Source organism: Hipposideros armiger, unplaced genomic scaffold (genome assembly GCF_001890085.2).
Source record: "Hipposideros armiger isolate ML-2016 unplaced genomic scaffold, ASM189008v1 scaffold_1069, whole genome shotgun sequence".
NCBI classification, from domain to species: domain Eukaryota; kingdom Metazoa; phylum Chordata; class Mammalia; order Chiroptera; family Hipposideridae; genus Hipposideros; species Hipposideros armiger.
Window position 1 is genome coordinate 365,926 of NW_017732419.1, and position 18,440 is coordinate 384,365.

The 18,440-nt window shown below is 38.9% G+C and overlaps 2 protein-coding genes across 4 annotated transcripts in view; one reads left to right on the top strand and one right to left on the bottom strand.

Annotated features, from left to right (window-relative positions):
* INTS8 (integrator complex subunit 8) overlaps positions 1 to 2,446 on the top strand; it is a 66,645-nt gene extending 64,199 nt beyond the window's left edge. The window contains exons 27-28 of one of the 2 annotated variants that reach the window (XM_019632030.1): positions 456 to 572; positions 2,001 to 2,446. In XM_019632030.1, the coding sequence (XP_019487575.1) occupies positions 456 to 572 (117 nt within the window). In that variant the 3' untranslated portion in view covers positions 2,001 to 2,446. Of the gene's footprint in view, positions 1 to 455; positions 1,124 to 2,000 lie in introns of those variants that run through there. The other variant, XM_019632029.1, reaches the window with a different exon arrangement.
* CCNE2 (cyclin E2) lies at positions 577 to 15,258 on the bottom strand. Of its 2 annotated transcripts, none has more exons than XM_019632032.1 (12): positions 14,974 to 15,258; positions 13,748 to 13,787; positions 13,553 to 13,649; positions 13,415 to 13,471; positions 12,311 to 12,462; positions 11,297 to 11,432; positions 9,038 to 9,184; positions 7,745 to 7,840; positions 6,228 to 6,362; positions 3,172 to 3,283; positions 2,514 to 2,671; positions 577 to 2,088 (listed from the first exon to the last, which is right to left on the bottom strand). In XM_019632032.1, the coding sequence occupies exons 2-12, from the start codon at positions 13,759 to 13,761 to the stop codon at positions 1,975 to 1,977; spliced, it is 1,218 nt and encodes a 405-aa protein (XP_019487577.1). In that variant the 5' UTR covers positions 13,762 to 13,787; positions 14,974 to 15,258; the 3' UTR covers positions 577 to 1,974. The 2 variants fall into 2 exon arrangements, with proteins under 2 accessions (XP_019487577.1, XP_019487576.1); XM_019632031.1 differs by lacking the exon at positions 14,974 to 15,258 and adding an exon at positions 14,708 to 14,777.
* Between the last annotated feature and the right edge of the window lie 3,182 nt (positions 15,259 to 18,440).

Genomic DNA, 18,440 nt, shown 5'->3' on the forward strand with positions numbered 1-18,440 from the left:
TCTTTGCAATCGTGAAAGAAATGAGTCATTAAATGATAAAGTGCTGTTTTTGCATATTAAAAAGTGAAGCCCTGAAACATGAATTCAGATTTTTTCAAACTATTTTTATAGAAGCCTTAATTTAACTATAAAAATATGTGTCAAATTACATGTGGAGTTTACTGATATTTTAGTCAAATAAACTTACATGTTTATTAAGTACATTATTACATGTACTTAATGCTACTTAAGGTAATGACATAAGCTATGGTTCAGCAATTGATCTTTTCCTTGAGTGGTTTTAGTCAGTCTTTAAGTTAATTTCTTCCACACCTCTTAGCATATACAATTAGTTTCATTTAATCATTAAACTAACTTTATAATTGTTATCATGTAGGTAGTTTTATATCATGTATACTAGCAAGATTTTATTTTTTGACCAGACCTCTACTAACATCACTTTTCTGTTTTGGAAGATTAAAGCCATCGGCCAGACAGAACTGAACACAAGCAACCCAGAAGAAGTGTTACAGCTAGCAGCACAGAGAAGGAAAAAAAAGTTTCTCCAAGCAATGGCAAAACTTTACTTTTAAGTAGTTAAAATTTTTTAACTTTTATTTTTTAAACAATGGGCTAAAAAACAGTATTAAAAGATTAAGTTTATATAATACACATGTACACATTTAGTGGTGTTTTCTTTGCAGACAATACTGAAACATTAGTTTAAAAACAAAAACTATACAGAAGACTTCATACCATAATAGCTTAAATTTATAATTTATTCAAAGGAAGAAGAGATTCACATATCCAGTAACAGAATAAACTGGCACTCAAGTGTAATTTGTTTTCTAATTAAATGGGTTTTGAGGCTGAAATTTCATTTTTAAAAAACTAAAATATTTATGTAGAATTAGATAGTCTATATAGAGCAAATTCTTATGTCAAGTTTATTTTGTTTTCTGTTTTTTTAATAAATAGATTTCTGGGAGTCAGTATACATTTAATACTTTTCTGCCTTAAGAAAATAGAAGTTTAGGTCAAGTGTTAAGCTTTATCACTTTGACGCTGTCCTTAACTCATGTAGGAATTTAAAAAGGACCTTAACAGTTTTGCAAACATAAATATTGCCTTAGTCACACTAAAATAAAAAAAAAAAAAAATCCTTAGGGATACCTTAGAGTAATAAAGTGACTTTCTCATATAAATAGTTTGAAAGAGTACTTAAGTTTTTCACCCAAATTGTGACGTACAAAAAAGTTACTGTAAAGTAACCTATGTCAAAGCCCCAAGTAGGAGCAGCCACAGCATTTATCTGGTTTATAATTTCTTTGGTATTCCCACTGTTTAGAGCATAGTTTAACATCATGTTCATCTAAGCCTTACTGATTAAAAATGTTATGGCAAGGCAAATAAACTAATTAAGAAACAGATTATAAGTTCACCATTTGTAAAAATTCAAGTTTTATAATAGCTTGCTACAGCAGCCGTTGATAAATTAGTCACCTTATTACAAAACTAAGTCTGTAAACAGGTTTAAATTTTATGTTCAAAAACCAAATTGCACTAGTCAAGAGTATATGAATTTTGAGAATCTAAAAACTAGATTCAAAGTATTGTGTCACTTAATATACCCTTTAAGGTAGCACTTATCTAGTCTAAAACTTCAATGATAAAATTCCTGGTTTATCAAGATAAACAGAGTAACACTGGATCAAAAAAATTTTATGGCATAAATCATGGCTGGCTTCAATCAAGTCACCTGGGAAATGCATCTTTGTAAACAAATCCTGCTGTTTCTTTAAACAGCTAACATAGGAATGAAATAAGTTCCTTAGTGCCAATTTTAAGTGGTTTTTTAAAATCAAAGAATGGCAGTGAAATTTCTGAATTGGCTACGACAGTCACAGCACTATTTTCCTGTAAAACTTTAGTAGTTCAGTTCTATGAAATTCTACCCAATACTCCGTCAATTCCAACTTGTTTGCTTAGTTAATGTTAGTGTTTTCCTGGTTGTTTTTCAGTGCTCTTCGGTGGTGTCATAATGCCTCCACTGCATACTGGTGACAACTGTCCCCCCTTCCTGAAGGTGTTCACATAATTTACTTCATCCTGTACATGGGAAGAAATGATGCAGCGATTAATAGCCTAAATATAAAGCATTGATATAGTAAAATAAAGTCAAACCAGACTTTTGGGTACTAATTCGAGGCTACTTAGGCCTAATATAATAGTGTCTTTTATGTCTTTGTAACTGACCAATCATATTCGAGAGGTTCAGCAATTTGAACTGTTGTAACTAGTTTTTAAAATTTACCTGGACAACTGTTATTGATCTTGAGAAACTTCACAGATTTTGCTTTGACTTCTAAGTTATTTTATTAACTTTAATGCATTTTGAAATCATTATGCCCATTAGAAGTTTCTAGCCCCTTAAGAGTCTTACATAACTGCCAGAAGTTTTATTCTAGAGCATCATTTTGTCAGTTTCAGTGACTTAATACATAGTAAGACCAAAAACTCCACAAGAAACATACCAGCATAGCCAGGTAATTTGTATGTGTCTGGATATTGTGTCTGTCTTCCATAGAAATCTTCTTAAAAACCTTCAGCTTCACTGGAGTAGTACTTTTTACTACACTGACAAAAGGCACCATCCAATCTACACATTCAGAAATGTTGTCCCATTCCAAACCTAGATAGAGAAAAGTTAGCAAAATGTGAAGGTTACCTCAGAAGCTATCTAACACATGCCTAATGTATTTGTTCCTGCTTCCAAATGTAAGGTTACTTTAAAATGCATTTTAAAAAAATCAAGTTTGGTAAGTCAAAACAGATCATCATTCTCAAACTGTATTTATATTGGGACTATTTTGAGGGAGAAAAACTTAGAGCTTCTTCACTAGTGCCTTCTACATATGAAAATAAAATTGTCAAAACCCAAAGAACTCAAAGCAGAGCTATAATCATGTTGACTAACTTGATGTGGATTTAAATTCCATTTGACCTTGTTTTTTGTTTGTGGATATACACTGAGGATTAGAAAGTACTCCTAACAGAAAGGAAAGTAATCACTAAACTGCTAAATTTTTTCCATTAAAATTTTAAATTCCTCTTTAGCAGGATGCAAAAATTCATAAATTAATAGTCTCTCTCAAAGTTGTGAGCAGGTAAGAAGTTGAAAGAATATCTTACCTGAAGCTTTCTTAACGACTTCAACAGAGGTAAAATGGCACAAGGCAGCAGCAGCCAGTATTCTGTACTGGAACTCTAATGAATCAATGGCTAGAGTACACAGATCTAAAAGCTAAAAAGGAGAAAGCAAAAGTACAAGTATTTAGGAGGAGAAGGATAAGTACTACATGTAACTACTAAATATCAGTCAACTAACATTTTACAGTGCTTATGATATGGACCATATGCCAAGAATTGCTAAAACTAAAGGGTCAAAGATAAAAAAGCCACCACCCTGAGTCTTGGGACTATAGGTTAAAAGTGAATAGACAGGATTGTTAAATGCAATGTGACATAAGAGTAGGAAGGGCACTAATCCAGAGTGGGGAAGACAGGAAAGAATGCTGCTGCTTAAATGAATCTTCAAGAGGAGGTAGCTAGGAAGATTGGGAGAAGATAGCATTTGCAAAAGTAAATGAGAAAGTAATACCCTATTTCCCCAAGTATAAGATGCACACTTTTCTGAAAAATTTGGGGTCTAAAAACTGGGCCCATCTTATACAGTGGTTGTAGATTTTTTTAACTTGCATTTCCCACTTTGTCACGCTTGTCTTTGCGCTCATTGTTTCACACTTGTTACTGGTATATTAGGGTAGGTTACGTTTTGCCATGTTCTGCCCAGAAATGGCTCAGAAAAGATTTTCGTACAGTGCTAAATTCAAGTTAAAAGTGATCCAGTTTGCAAAAATGAATGGAAATCGTGCTGCTGAATGTAAGTTTGGTCCTTCTCCAACTGAGAAAACAATCCGAGACTGGCTACAGAAAGAAGAAACCCTACTGAAAACACCATGGCAGAAGAAGGCCATGAGAGGCTATATATGAAGACAGTGATTCGTCATCAGACACAGAGGACACGCTAATGGTTTGGTGTTTTGACAGTGATGAGGAGTTGTATGAATTTAATGATGAATAAAACTTGAGTTCGGGCCGACTGGCACGTTGGTTAAGAGCTGGCTTGGGATGCCAGAGGGCCAGTGACACTGCCCTCTACAGCTAAGATGCTGAACAACAGCTGGACCTGGAGCTGGGCTGCCATGAGTCACCGGCGACGGCATAGGTTGCCATGGGCTACCGTGTGTAGCCAGCAGCCAGCGTGAGCAGCTGTCCAGAAGCCGGCAACTGAACTGCCTCACCCGGGAAGAGCGCAATGATGGTGCCAACTTGGGCCAGTGAAGCAACAACCTCCACAACTAGACTGAAGAACAAAACGACAGCAACTTGTCTGTTCCCCTTCCCCCAATTCCCCAATTAAAAAAACAACAACTTCAGTTCAATAACTATGTAATACATTTTTTTTCAAATTTCGGGCCCCAAAATTAAGGTGCGTCTTATACATGGGGAAATATGGTACTTTACCTTAGAACTCTAGTTCAGAACACTTAGAGTAAAAAAAAAAATGAAGCAAGGAGTACCTTTTCTTCTTTATTTTTAAAAAAGGGGGTAGCTGCAGAGGCACAGCCTAGATTAGATCATAAAGGGTCTTTAAGAAGTTGAGACTTCTGACCGATTATTGAAATCACTGGAAGATTTTAAATCAGGAAAGTTACATTTTAAGAACCATCTGTTAAGACTACAGTGAAGCAGATACACAAGGGAACATGTTTCTAAATGATGAGGTTAAGAGGCAGTATAATCCAGGCAATAAGAGCTGAACAAGGAGCAGTGGAATGATGTAAAAGGGCTAGACTTCAAAGGCCTAAGCTGATACCTGTCCAGTGGAATAAAACTTAAATTATATTTGCTCCCATTGGTTCCAAAAGTAGAAAAAGGGGTAGAGGGTTGGAAATGCATTATACCTCTAGAAACTTCCTACATTGTTTATCAGCTTATCAAAGGTTTGCCCTCTGTCGAAAGCATATACGAGATAGCTGCTTATGACAACCTGGGATGCTGGGAATTCTGACAGAAAATATTAATAAGCATTAAAAGATTCTGCAAAATGAAACAATTACAATGTATTTACTGGTTAACAAGTTTTAGTGTTCATAATGTGTTTACTAGATTTAAAACACAAGTTAAATTTCAACCTAGGTTACTTAAAACCCATCCCAATGTACCATAATTCCTTCAATTCCATAGTAAGATTTTAACATCCTACACAGAATAAGAATGTAGATTTTCTTATATGTGGCAATTAACAGCAGCCTTAAGATACTATGAAAAGTAGACAGGAAAGAGTGGTACCCTCCTCCTTTAATTACTTTGTTGTTAGATGCTGGCCTAGGAAAGCTTGGTTTGAACTTAAATTTTTTTAAAAATGTAAGGTGATTTTAATTCTAATTTGTAAAATAGGTACCCTGTGTATTCAAATATTAAGAGTATGATAATCAGGGCGGCTGGATAGGTCAGTTGGTAAGAGCGCAAGCTCTGAACAACAAGGTTGCCGGTTCGATTCCCACATGGGCCAGTAAGCTGCGCCCTGTACAGCTAATATTGTGAACAACGGCTCAAGTGTTGAGTGATTGGCAGCCAACGTGGGCTGCCAAGAGCCGTGAGCAGCCAGCCGTTGACTGGCGACTGACGGCTGGTGACCGACTGCCTCAGCCAGGTAGAGTGCAATGATCATAATACCAACATGGGCCAGTGAGCAGCATCCTTCACAACTAGACAGAACAATGGCTTTGAGGTGTGGGGGAGGGGAGAGAGGGGAAAAAAAAGTATCCTAGTCATGCAGAATAATTTCATACCATTATAAAGCTCGGATATAACTGGCTTATAAATACTTTTCCCCATTTTATATCAAAATGAGGTATTTAATTCTCTATTTTGGACTCCTTAAGAATGAAAAGTATTCATATTTAAATTCATAGTTTAAAAACTTGTTTTCTAGAATTAAGCAACATAAATATTGGGGACAGAATTTTTATGCATCAGAAGTTTTGTTCTAGTCAATTAAAGAGTGAATTTAATTCAATATGCGATCGCTTTGTTGTATAGCCTATTTAAGACTATAAATACACTCAACAAAACCTGTAATTAACAATAACATTAGCATAATTCAATAACAATGTCAATACCTGAGCTATCTGAATGAACTTTTCCTGAGAATACTGAGGTAGAAGAACTTTAGGAGCATCTTTAAGAGCATCAACTTGGAGGAAGAGATTTAGCCAGGAGATGATTGTTACAGGACAAAGTTCCCATTTTAAAGCCTGTTAATGTAATTAAAATGCCTGTTAATAAATGTAGGTACATATATATATTATATAGCTATATTCTTAACTAGTCATTTAAGAAACATTTTCTGCTTTTAGGCTTTTTTCTTCCTAGGAGTTTTATGATTCTGACCCCTTTTATTAAAGATATTTACAGATACCTCACAATCTAAAGCTGCTTGTGTTTTACAGTCTATTATTCATATATTAACAGATCCCTTTATGATTCTCTAGTTGTCTTTATTTACAAAGTTTATTGAGCCTATTCATTCCTACTTTTTTCATTTCTTGTAGTCCCTGGTCTTCCAAATCTTAAGCTTTTTTCTGTGATCTCCAGTGACTTCTAGTCAAAATGTAAAAGTTAAAAAAAAAAAAATACAAATCCCGACAACTAGACTGAAGGACAAAAGGACAGCAACTTGTGTGTTCCCCTTCCCCGATTTCCCAACACTGTTCCCCTCCTCCAATTCCCCAGTAAAATCTTAAAAAAAAAAAAAGACAAGTCCTAATTTATATCTTTCCCTCCATGAAGCCCTGAAGCCTTGAGACTTTACCATTTATAAGAAGTCTAAAATAATCAGAACAGAGTCTTAACGCCTGTAGAAGTACCCAGAGAATTCCATCTCCCTTTACATACAAATCTGAATCTGGATGATTTTATTAGAACAATAACATGCCAACAAGATCCCATTCTAAGAGCTATGTGAATGTTACAGTTTGTAAATATATAAATTTATAATTTATATTATAATGTATATCATTTATAGATAATCTGTAAATGAGTCATACAGATTGGGTTTTCTTGTATGCCCTATTTAGAAACCTATGATGTCCAAATTTAATAACATACTTTCTAGTAGCTCACATTCTTTAACTGAAAGCTTTATTAAACACTTTTATTCTTCTCTCCTCCACCCTTCTATTAATAGTCCTTTCTTTGCATATAGAAAAAATTTTAAAAGCAGTGAAATAATTCTCATTATCTGCTGGAAGAAAGGGAAAATAAGATTTGAAAATCATTGTTGGAATTCATTTATATACACATGCTATACTACTAAACTACCTATATGTTTTGAAAGTGTTGTCCTTAACCACTTTTACATTAAAAGCAAAAAACAGAAAAAATACATCATGACTTTTCCGACAACCAAATAGTATATAGTATATTCTCAATATAGGAAACTTGAAAGATACAGAAAAATAGAGTACATGTTAAGTAAATTCTTCTCCCATCCATACCATGTCAGTCTTTTGCATTAGCCTTTCAGTCTGGATCCTAATACTAAAAGCTCAGTTTTACTTATATTGTAGTCTTTAAGACTACAGTAATAATTACTCAGTTATTAAATTGCAACTAGAAATAAAGATATAATTATTACCTTTAATATAATGAGTTCCATCCTTAAGATATCCTCCTCACTGCAAGCACCATCAGTGACATAAGCAAACTCTTGTAGTTTAGGAGCATAGATTTCCTTTAAAATGGATTTTTAAAATTAAGCACAGTTGAGATTGAGATTAAAACAAAAGAATTATATACAAACCAGATACAGACTTCATTTTTAAGGACAGCTTTACAAAGTGATTATAAATCTTAGTAAAATAATTCCATGGTAGCCAAAGCAAAACATTACATTTAAAGGTATTTTTCATATTTAGGTCTAAGCCAACTAGATTGAGACTTATTTTCATAGAATTGATCTTGAATTTTAGTAATAAACAAGAGTATTTTAACTAGTCATTTCAGTTAAAACACAAAAAGCAAAACTTATTTTAAGATTGCCTAGTATATTGGTCAGACCAAAACAAGACACTCAACAAATAAGTTCTAGAAACTGAAAACATTTCCTTTACCCTAATACAAAAGTATGGTTAATCACAAAATACTTTGTGCAGTTTGGCTGATGAAAGGTCTGCCTTAACAGTCCAGAGAACAACTATAATGATCAAAGGAGCAGAAGAGATGCCTGCCACAGATGGGAACAGGCTAAAGATCAAGATTTCAGTCTAGAAAGATCTGAAACAATACGATTTCAGGTAAGGATATGCTGAATACAAATGTATTCACCAAATTTGGCAGAATTTGGGGATAGCCTTTAAAGGTGAAAAATTTGGAAGAAGAAAAATACACTTAAGGAAATTAATGCATGATTCACAGTCCCTCTCCACTCAAAACAATACCAAAAATTTCAGATGAAGGTACTAATGATATAATGCATTAAGTAGATTGAGACTATGTGAAAGAAAATCTCAGACAGGAAAGGACTTGCCTTCTATCCTGCCACCACCATCAGATACAGAAATATTAGGCTGGATAAAGACCATTATTCTAAACGAATAAAGCATTTATTTCATTTGATTGGTTGATTAGTTTTCAAAGACCATTCTATTGAATCCGAATGCCATAAGTATGTGTATAGGTACAGCAATGAGATAATTTGGTAGAATTTCACCTAGATACAAATTCCAGAATGTAAACCTGAGACTTACAATAGGCTTAGACACTAAAAGGGAACTACTGGTACTTAACCTTTGCATCCAAATCATAATGTTCAGAAAATGTACTGAAAAAAACATCTTTCTAAGGAGTTAAAGTAGTATTTTCTGGAATTACTGTGTTGATTTAAAAAAAGTTTGGGGTAAGTATGTCTGGATACACTTTGAGAACTTACCTCAAGTTTAGAAGCAATGAATAATGAGGTAATTCCAATTAGTTGAAGCATATTTTTATTTATATCCTTTTGTGTCAACATAAATCTATCAAAAAAGTCTTGGGCAAGATAAAATGTTTCCCTATGAAGTGTGTATACTTCACATACCTAGAGAAGAATCCAAAGATTTAAATATTATTCTATGAATATTCCCAAATTAGAAAGTTATCTCTTAGCATACTAGACGTTAGAATACTTTTATAAGCCCAACTTTGCTGTTTAGGATACCAAAGCTAAGATTGGAATGTGAGGAAAACATGCACTAATAGGAAAAACTAATCTATTGCTGTCCTCAGTCTTATTTTTTTTACATGTATTAATGTATTTATTCCCATATACATTTACACTTTTACTATGAATGAGAACTTCTGTTAAGTTCCTAATTGTTTACTGCTGATAAAAGGGTAAGTTTTCATGCTGAGTTTATATTCTTACTAATTTGAATAGTTCCAATTGATTCTGTTTATCATTTTAGGTAGACATTTAAAAAAATGACAATGGTGTTCTGTTCAATATTTTCACCTCATTTGTTTTTCATGTTTTACTGCATTGGCTAAGATTATAGAAGAAAACTGAATAACGTTGGAGATAGACAAAATCTTTATCATATCTCTTGTTTCTGACTGTAATGGGAATTCCCCTGTTTCACTATTATTATTATTAATAATAAATAGTATCTGTCATTTTCACACTTATTATAAAGAAAGCTTTTAATTCCCAAAATAACTTCATGAAGTAGGGGCCATTATCCCTATTTTGAAGGTAAGGAAACAGGGATAGAGATACATGAGTTTCTAATAATGTGTGAAGGAAATCTCCTATTCCTAGTTTACTAGATATTTAAAATCATGAATGGATGTTGAATTTCAAAAATTATCTTTCACACTATGGAGAACTCATGGTTTTTCTCCTTTAAACTATTAAGGTAATAAATAGGTTTTCAAATGTTGAACCATTTTTGCATTCCTAGACTGAAAGACTATACTAAGACAAGGTAGAGCTTAACACTCTTTTGGATTTATTATATTCATAGGTTTTGCATATATAATCATATATTTAAGGGAAAATAGGAATAAATTTGACAAGACAACCACTGGGTAAAATCAATGTAACATAAAAAGAAAAAAAATCAATATAATTGTGCTTAAGTTGCTTCCCTGATTACTAGACACGTAGAAAAGGTCAAAACCCAACCACCTTCTTATACCCACATGGTAAAATATAATCTTCCTTTCTAGTCAGAATAAGGAATTAAGATAACCTAACTCAAAAGGACATTTTGTAGTCCTCTTTTTTTTTTTTTTTAAGCTGAGCCATCCTGCCACCTGTTGGCAGCTCAGCGGCAGCTCAGCTTGGGTGGTGAATCGAACCTGCGACCATGTTGCTCAGAGCTCGCACGACATTTTGTAGTCTTAAAAACTTTTCTGAATAGCTTCTGAGATCTACTCCACCAAAAAGCCCATAGTCTTTCTCCTTTAAAATACATCATCTCTATTTTAGAGATAAGGACACTACAAAGCAAATATCCAAGGCTTAGAGAAAAATCTGTTTGTCATTAACACAAGTGATCATTTCCTCAATTCCAGAGAGTTTTAGAATTATTATCCAGAGGAAGGGAATGGGCCTAAACAAAAGAGAAAGTTCTGGCAAACATCTTTAGGGATTTTAGGGTCACTATTATTCCCTTAGGTTAATGGTACAGTGTATTTCTGAAAGGAATAGAGATATATAATAATGGGAAGCTACATGGAGTCTAGACGGCTTAGGGCTTCTTAATATTCAAAGCCTCTTTATGGTTTCAGACATAGAAATCAGGACTCCACATTATAATTTGATTTTGGTGATGCAGAAAAGGACCTCTGAAGGCCACAAAGCCTAGTCTTGGTTCTTCACTTTGCATAGCACAATTCAAAACCTTGTGAATTACATAATCCATTCATCTTGAATATTCTCAGCACCTAGAATGGTGCCTGGTACACAGCGACACCCAAATACCAAGAATTCTGAATTGAGTTTGGGTTGTATAGTATCTAATGGCTGTGTCCTCATGATTTTACTCTTATAAATTAGTCATTTTCCATTTTGGTGCCATCAACCGAAGTACCCCTCAAAAGATGGCTGCTGGCAATGGACAGTATACCAGAAGGGCACACTGAAAATATTTATGTCTAAATATTTTCCATCATACAGAGACAGGAAATTTGTATTGCTGCAACATACCTCTAAAAGCCAGTCTAGAAGTATTGACCTCATCTGTGGTTCCAAGTCAGAATGCAGAACTTCAAAATGTTTGTCATGAACATATCGGGTCTCTTTCTTTAACATATTTAGCCAAACATCCTTTGAACATCCCCAGCTATGGAAAGGGGATAAAAAGAAATAATTTGTGTGATCTACACAATATACAAGTTATCTGTTTTACATAGGAAAAAACTCAAGACTTTGAAATCCAACTTTCAATTTGAACTTGGAAGAAGATGCACTTGAAGTAAATTAGGAAAAAATTGCTACCTTAACTTTTAGAAACCATTTCTTTAGCATGAAAAAGTAGAAGCCTGAAGTTTATACTTGGACTACAATAATCTAAACAGATTTCAAGAGTGTTTTCTAGTTCCCATTTACTTATGATTTATAAAAGTTCCTGTTTAAAATAACCATATTTTCTCAAGAGCAATACTAAAAAGGTAAATATTTAAAGTATATGATCCCAGTTGAGACAAGTCTCAATCATCTCCAATAGGTTGGTTATCAATAGTAGAGTCACCTACAGTGGGGGTAAGGTGTAAGAGTACAGGGAAGGGGAGGATTGGTGAGTTTAAATGTCCATTAATTTGCTTATTAAGGCCAAATATAAATTATTACACTAGATGTTTTATATAAGCTGTATCTCTTAGTCATATTAACTAGAAAAAAAGAGATATAAACCGTACTAAGCTTGGTAAGAAATAAATGGGGTTGATATATCAAATGAAAATGCTGTTTGTACATGTTAACAATGCTTCCATCTTCAGATAAGGCCTACAGCAAGCAAATGAAAATAACTTTCTAGAATCAGTGTTTTAAATTCCCATATCATTTCATAAATAGCACTACTCAATATATGCTTAAATATTAGTAAAGAAAGCAATTTTTTACAAGTTTTTCTCTTATAATGAAGGCAAAAAAAATAACTCCAAGTATCAAATATGAAATCAGTACAATTTTAATATTTGACATTACTGAAATTTTTCTTACCTTAAGTCAGGCAAAGGTGAAGGATTAATAAAAAGATTTTTAAATCTGTAATTTGTAAATCTGGAGAAGTCACTTGTTCCTATTTCTTTGTGGGGTGTTTCAATGATAATGCAAGGACTGATCCCCCCAGATAATACAGGTGGCCAACAATTCTGTCATTTAAAAAAAAAAATCTATTTGTGCATTAGGAAACCAGCTTTTGTCTTGGATCTTTCATAAATGGAAGCTAATATTTCTAAACAGTCTATAATTTTCCCCAAATACCATCATTAGCTAACATTGCTGACAATCTAGTTTAAGTTGACATTTATATTTTATAAATAAACCATATAGCTCATATCAACCTTCATAAAAAATAACAGTATGTTTTAGACAATAAAATATAATTCTGGAAATACAAGACATTACGTATTGGGGGAAGGGAGGAATAACAATGCATCTGCAGTCACATACTAATCACTTTCAAAATTATAGAATTGAAGTTCTCTCTTTGTATTTAGCAATAATGGCAAGAGCACCTGGTTTTATAAGATCTCCCCCCCCCACCCCCCACCCCCTTAAGCCTGTTCCCATACTAAGATTACTTGCAGGCAAACCCTTAAAGATGAAAGCAAGTGGAATCAATTACTTAAATACTATTTAAAGGACCCTTTCCCCAATCAGTGCTGGTTTCAAAGTGAACCACTGTCTCTAAAGTGTTTTCTGTACAACACATAGGAAGAATACGTAGCAAAAGGTGGTGTTTGTCAGTGACTTCGCATCCTACTTATGCCCTAAGGAGCAGCTATTAGGACCCTCCATTATCATCAGGGAGGGAACAAAGAGCAGACCATTGGACAGATTAGGCGGGTCCTGGTGCAGTGGGCAGCTCCAGGAGAGAGGGAATTTACAAAGAACCAGCTGCTTCAAAGGCAAACTCACTCTGCGGCTGTAGGATTCAGGCATATACAAGCCACCCAAAGTTAAGTGCCTTCCTGTTGACCTCTAGGGGCATCAAAAGTACAAGTGTCAGAGTAATCTTTCTACTGCAAAGCAATAACAATTCTATTCTTATTCGTCCTGCACTTGTTTTTCCCAAACCCACCCAGCACAGTTCTGCATTACCCTAATCTCGTACTGATGTTTCTTGGCGACTTTCTCCTCTTTTCTTTTTTTGACATCCTGGAAAATAGAAAAGACGACTGTTATACTAAGGACCCAGCAAGGAATTTCCTCTTCTCCCTCGCTCTCCCCTTAACTCACCTGGGCTGTTTTTCTCTTCTTAGCCAGAATTATCTGGGCTTCTTGGGGGGACTCCGTATGGCTGGGCTGGGGCTGCTGCTTAGCTTGTAAACGGTTACTATGATGAATTTTTTAAAAGCAAGTTTAATTAGTAAGTCATGCGTCTCAAAGGCAACAGTTAACTTTGAAACATATCTCCAAACCAAATAATGTTACCTGCGTCTTGACATTCTCTTCTTTCAGGTGTATGAAACCTCTGGAGGAGAGAGAGGAACCCGGAGTCAAATACATTATAATCCATATTCTACAAGTGCCAATTAGACGCGATTCAGAGGTTACAACTAAGCCCCTCAGGAGATGGCCTGAGCCATTCTACCATGCCGTCTTCGGCACTGTATCAGGTCATGGTATTAATTTTGGACACATGCTTGCATTTCCTCAACCGGGAGCAAGTGTCTTCAAATATTTACAAAGCACACCACAGCACCCTGAACGCGCACGGAAGCAAATCTCCCCCAAATGGGTCTTCTCTGCGTTCTCCACCCTACCCTGAGTGGAGCTTGGGCAGCGCCCCACTTCCCCTCTCCCATCCTGGATCAGCTGCGGGGAGAGGGGGTTGTGGACGCGAACGCTGTGGAGAAGCCGGTTCCGCGCCAATTTGGAGAACGGCGGTGGCGGGGAAGCAGGGGGCGGAGGGAACTGAGACTTGTGTCACGTCCTTCGGTCTCCTTTCCCTCCTTCCCCGCCCCACCGGGCCCTGCCCGCTTCTTGGAGAGGGACCCATGCTCCAGATAGGGGGTGGCAGTAAAAGAAAGGGAGTTGAATACTGGGGGAAACTGCTGGTTGGGAAAATTTTCTTCCTGTGAAGGGGACCCAGACACCCATCCTCTCTCCCACGGGACAGCTCCCCAGATGAGGGCGGAAGAGAGAAGCCCCTAGAATGAAGACCATTTCCGTGGCCTTCCACTTAGGGGTAAGCCCTCCATCCCCCGCCGCTTCCCCGGCGCCCTGCCAAGGGTCCTGACAGGGACCGAACGCGGGGGACCCAGCCCCCTCCCCACCTCCCAGCCGCCTAGTTCACAGCCTTCCCACTTTTCCTCTCTCAGCTCTCGCCCGCGGGATGGATATCAGCCCGGCGCGGGGGCTTTCTTTCCTCCCGCATCCCGCCCTACGTACAGTGTCCTCAGCGCCAGACCCGCTACCGCTCGCACTCAGCTGGCGCCGGCGCCAATCCAATATATAGGCCGGGCCGGGCCCGCCCCGCACGCATGCGCTTCAGACTGACACCTCAGGCCAGCGCGCTCCCCTCCCCCGCGCGCCCGCGCGCCCGCACCGCAGGCCCGCGCACCCGCCCTGCGTGTGTCCGCGCCAGCCCATCCTTAGGGGCCGTAGGACGCGCTCTCCCAGGCCCTCAGTCCGCGGCCACCTGCGCCGCTCTTCACCTGTCTGCGAAGCCCGCCGGCGGGAGGGAGTCTCTCAGAAGCTCCTCCTCCGTAGCCTGGCTCCCCGCCGCTTGGCTTCCGCACCTCCCGCCTATATGTTCGTGTCCCCTCCCGCCCTGAACTCCTGGATCCCGGGGTTATTAGGCCGTGGCTCAGTCCCGGCGTACGGCCAAGCTTGGGCAAGCATCGAGTAGCTAGAAAGTGACCGTCCTGTGGCACACCCTGCCTGTCCCGCCAAGGCCTTGAGGAGCCGGGTTCTTTCCTAAGAGACTCGGGGCCCAGGTGGCCCCGCCCCTGCGGGAGGAGCGCTGCTCTGGCTGGCGAGCTGTCCAATGGGAGGCGAGGACGGCAGCACAACGTGGAGAGGCTGCAGAATGTAAACACAGTCAGGCGCGCCGCAAGCCACGTGTGTCCCCGCTCGCCCTCCGTGGGGCTCCTGGGGCTCCCGAATGCCCGCTGTACCCCTATCCCAGGACTGCCATGCTCAGGGATGCCTATCTTGCACTTTGCTCCAGACTGCTGACCGAGGTACGGATCAACCCTGGTTTCCCGCTCTCTGCTCACCCGACGGGCTCACCCTCCCCGTGGGTGGGCCACTCCACACCCTGCCCCACTCTGTACACGAAACGCTCGCGCCATCCCGTGCCCTGTCTTCTCCCAACCTCCAATTCGGGGGCCCCCAAGGGTAAAACACCCCTCCGGAGCGGGGCCGGGGATGACATTTTACATTCCCCATGAACGCCTCTCCGGGTGCGGGGCCCGGCGGGAAAAGCGGTGCCACCACGTGCAGGCTCCGGGGACCCGCCCGCCACGCCACGCCCCGCTCCGCTGCAGCCAGCGCGCCCTGCGGAGCCCGCGCGAGCGGCCAGCGCGGGAGGCAGCCGCCCGCCTCGGAACTGTAAGGGGAGGAGGCGGGTCCGGCGCATTTCCTTCCCTTTCCCCCATATCTAAATTTAGGGGTCCCCTTGCTGCCTCTGTTAACGCCCCCGCCGCAGAGCGCCCCAAGACTGGACATCTCCAAGGAGGACATAACGATGATACTCCGCGAACAGGTTTTGCGGCGGGAGTGGTGGGGCGGGGGCCTTCTGCTGGAACAAAGATCCCGGTGCGAAGGTTCCCTTGAACCCAAGCATCCCCGGCTAGACGCGGGCCAGCCTTGTTTGTCTCTGTGCCCCAGCCCCGAGTGAACGGTGGGAGAGGCCCGGGAGACGGCGCTGCTCCAGCGGGCCCGGTGTCGCGGCGGAGGCGGGAATCCTTCCCGAGATGCACCAGGAGGCGGCGGCCGGGACCCATCCGGTGTCCACTCGCTGCGCCTTTTGTTTTGCGCCGCCTGTGCGGGCCTCAGAGCCCAGAAATAACGAGTGCTTTTCGGGCTTTCGGGCCAGCAAAGAGGTTTTTTTTTTTTTTTACACACTTTTCTCTTTAGCTTCTTAGAACAGTCTTGTGACGCCGGCAAAGTAATTGTTTTTCTCCCAAAATTACGCATGAGGAAATAGTAAGAGTCTTGCCCAAGGTGGCGCAGAATTAGAAGAGACCCCAAATCTTGTCAGTCCCAAGAAGCTTCGTACCATTTGTAATTCTTACCATGGCTCTCTCATTAGGGGAGGAGTTGCCTCCCTTCTGCAGTCACCTCATAACGCTTTTACGGTGTGAAACTTACAGAGCTAAAAGCATGATTGTAAGAAAAGAAAAGGGTGGTCTTCCAACAAGCGTGTTAGCCAAACATAAGCAGAACTGGCGACCTGCATGGTATTTTGATAATCAAAATATACTAAACACCAAAATATACTAAAAACATTTATAGGATTAATCTTGGAGTATTGTATGCCCAGCACTGGGCTAACTAGTAAATTACTTGAAAACAAAACACTGTAATTAGAAATGTACTTTGGTCAATGTCCTTGACTATGAAGTGAACAGAGTGCAATCATAGAAACACTCCCAAGACTGCTTTGTGTGGACACCAACAGGGTGACTTCTGCCATATTACAAGTACCTGGTCTACGTGGGACTAAACAGAACATGGGCTTACCTGTCAGGTGAGCTGAGGTTCCAATTCCATTCTGCTGCAATTTACCAGATCCCTCTGGGTCTCCTCTAGAAAAGCTATAACAAGACACTTATTTCAAGGGTTTTAGAGATTACATTTGACAATGCATATAGAAACCTTTTCTTGCTTGTGTACCTGTTACAGAGCAGGTGCCTCAGTGCTAGCGCTTCACTCTCCTGCCCACCTATTACTAGTTTATTCCATAGAAATTAAGAAGTAATTTTAAGGATCCTGAATAAAACAGAAAGCTGAATTAAGAAATTGCTGCTTCCTAGAATTTTGTTCATATAATCATCCTTTTGGGTACCTGTTTTAGGCATTGAATATATCTTTGTTTCATATTTTTTATGTTCATTTTTAGCTCCCTTTTCCCCACTCACCCCAGTTTTAAAATTCACTTACTTTGAAACGTGTGAAATTCCTTTATGCTTATAATTTTAGAAAATTTGGCATTTTCTACAGTATATTTTCCCCACTGTGCATGCAAAGTTAAAACACCATGGTATTGGCCTCTATAGTGCTTTCATTTTTCAGAAGAAAGGGGGAGGAAAAAACCCAGGAAGATTCTTAGTTTTACCCTCATGTCTTTTTATTGCTGCAGGATCCGAACATCACACTTAGAAGTCATGTCTCCTTAAGGTTCCTCTTGGCTGTGACAGTTTCTCAGACTTCCCTTGTTTTTGATGTCCTTGACAATTTTGAGGAGTCCTGCTCAAGTATTTTGTAGGATGCCCTTCTATTGGAATTTGTCTGATGTTTTTCTCATGGATAGACTGAGGTTATGGGTTTGGAGGAAGATTACAGAGGTGAAGTGCCATTTCATCACCTCATATCAAGGATACACACTGTCATTATGGTTTATGACTGTTGATATTGACCTTGATCACCTGGTAGTGTTTGTCAGGTTTCTTCCTTGTAAAGTTACTCTGCCCCCTCTTTTCATACTATGCTCTTTGAAGGAAGTCACTGTGCAGCCGACACCTAAGGAGTGGGGAGTTATGCTCCTCCTCCTTTAGGGTGAAGTATCTACATAATTTATTGGGTTGTCGGAAAAGTCATGACGCATTTTTGCAACGAAAAACAGGAAAAAAAAGTCATGACTTTTCCGACAACCCAATATTTAGAATTTTTCTGCATGGGAGATTTTTTTTTTCATTTGATTAAATTTGTTCATTATCCATCTTAGCCAAAACACATGTAATCCTTCCAAATTTTAATACTGGATTACCCATTAGATTATTCCTTTTATTGCCTCATCAAACACATTTTTCAATAAACTGACTTTGTTTTTTTTTAATGGTGAGTGATGGTACAATGACTACTAGTATAGTTTGGAGCTACCACCTTGATTTATGCTAGGGCACCAACGAATTTAAACACCATTGCATTTGCATCATCACAGCAACACAGTGAAAAA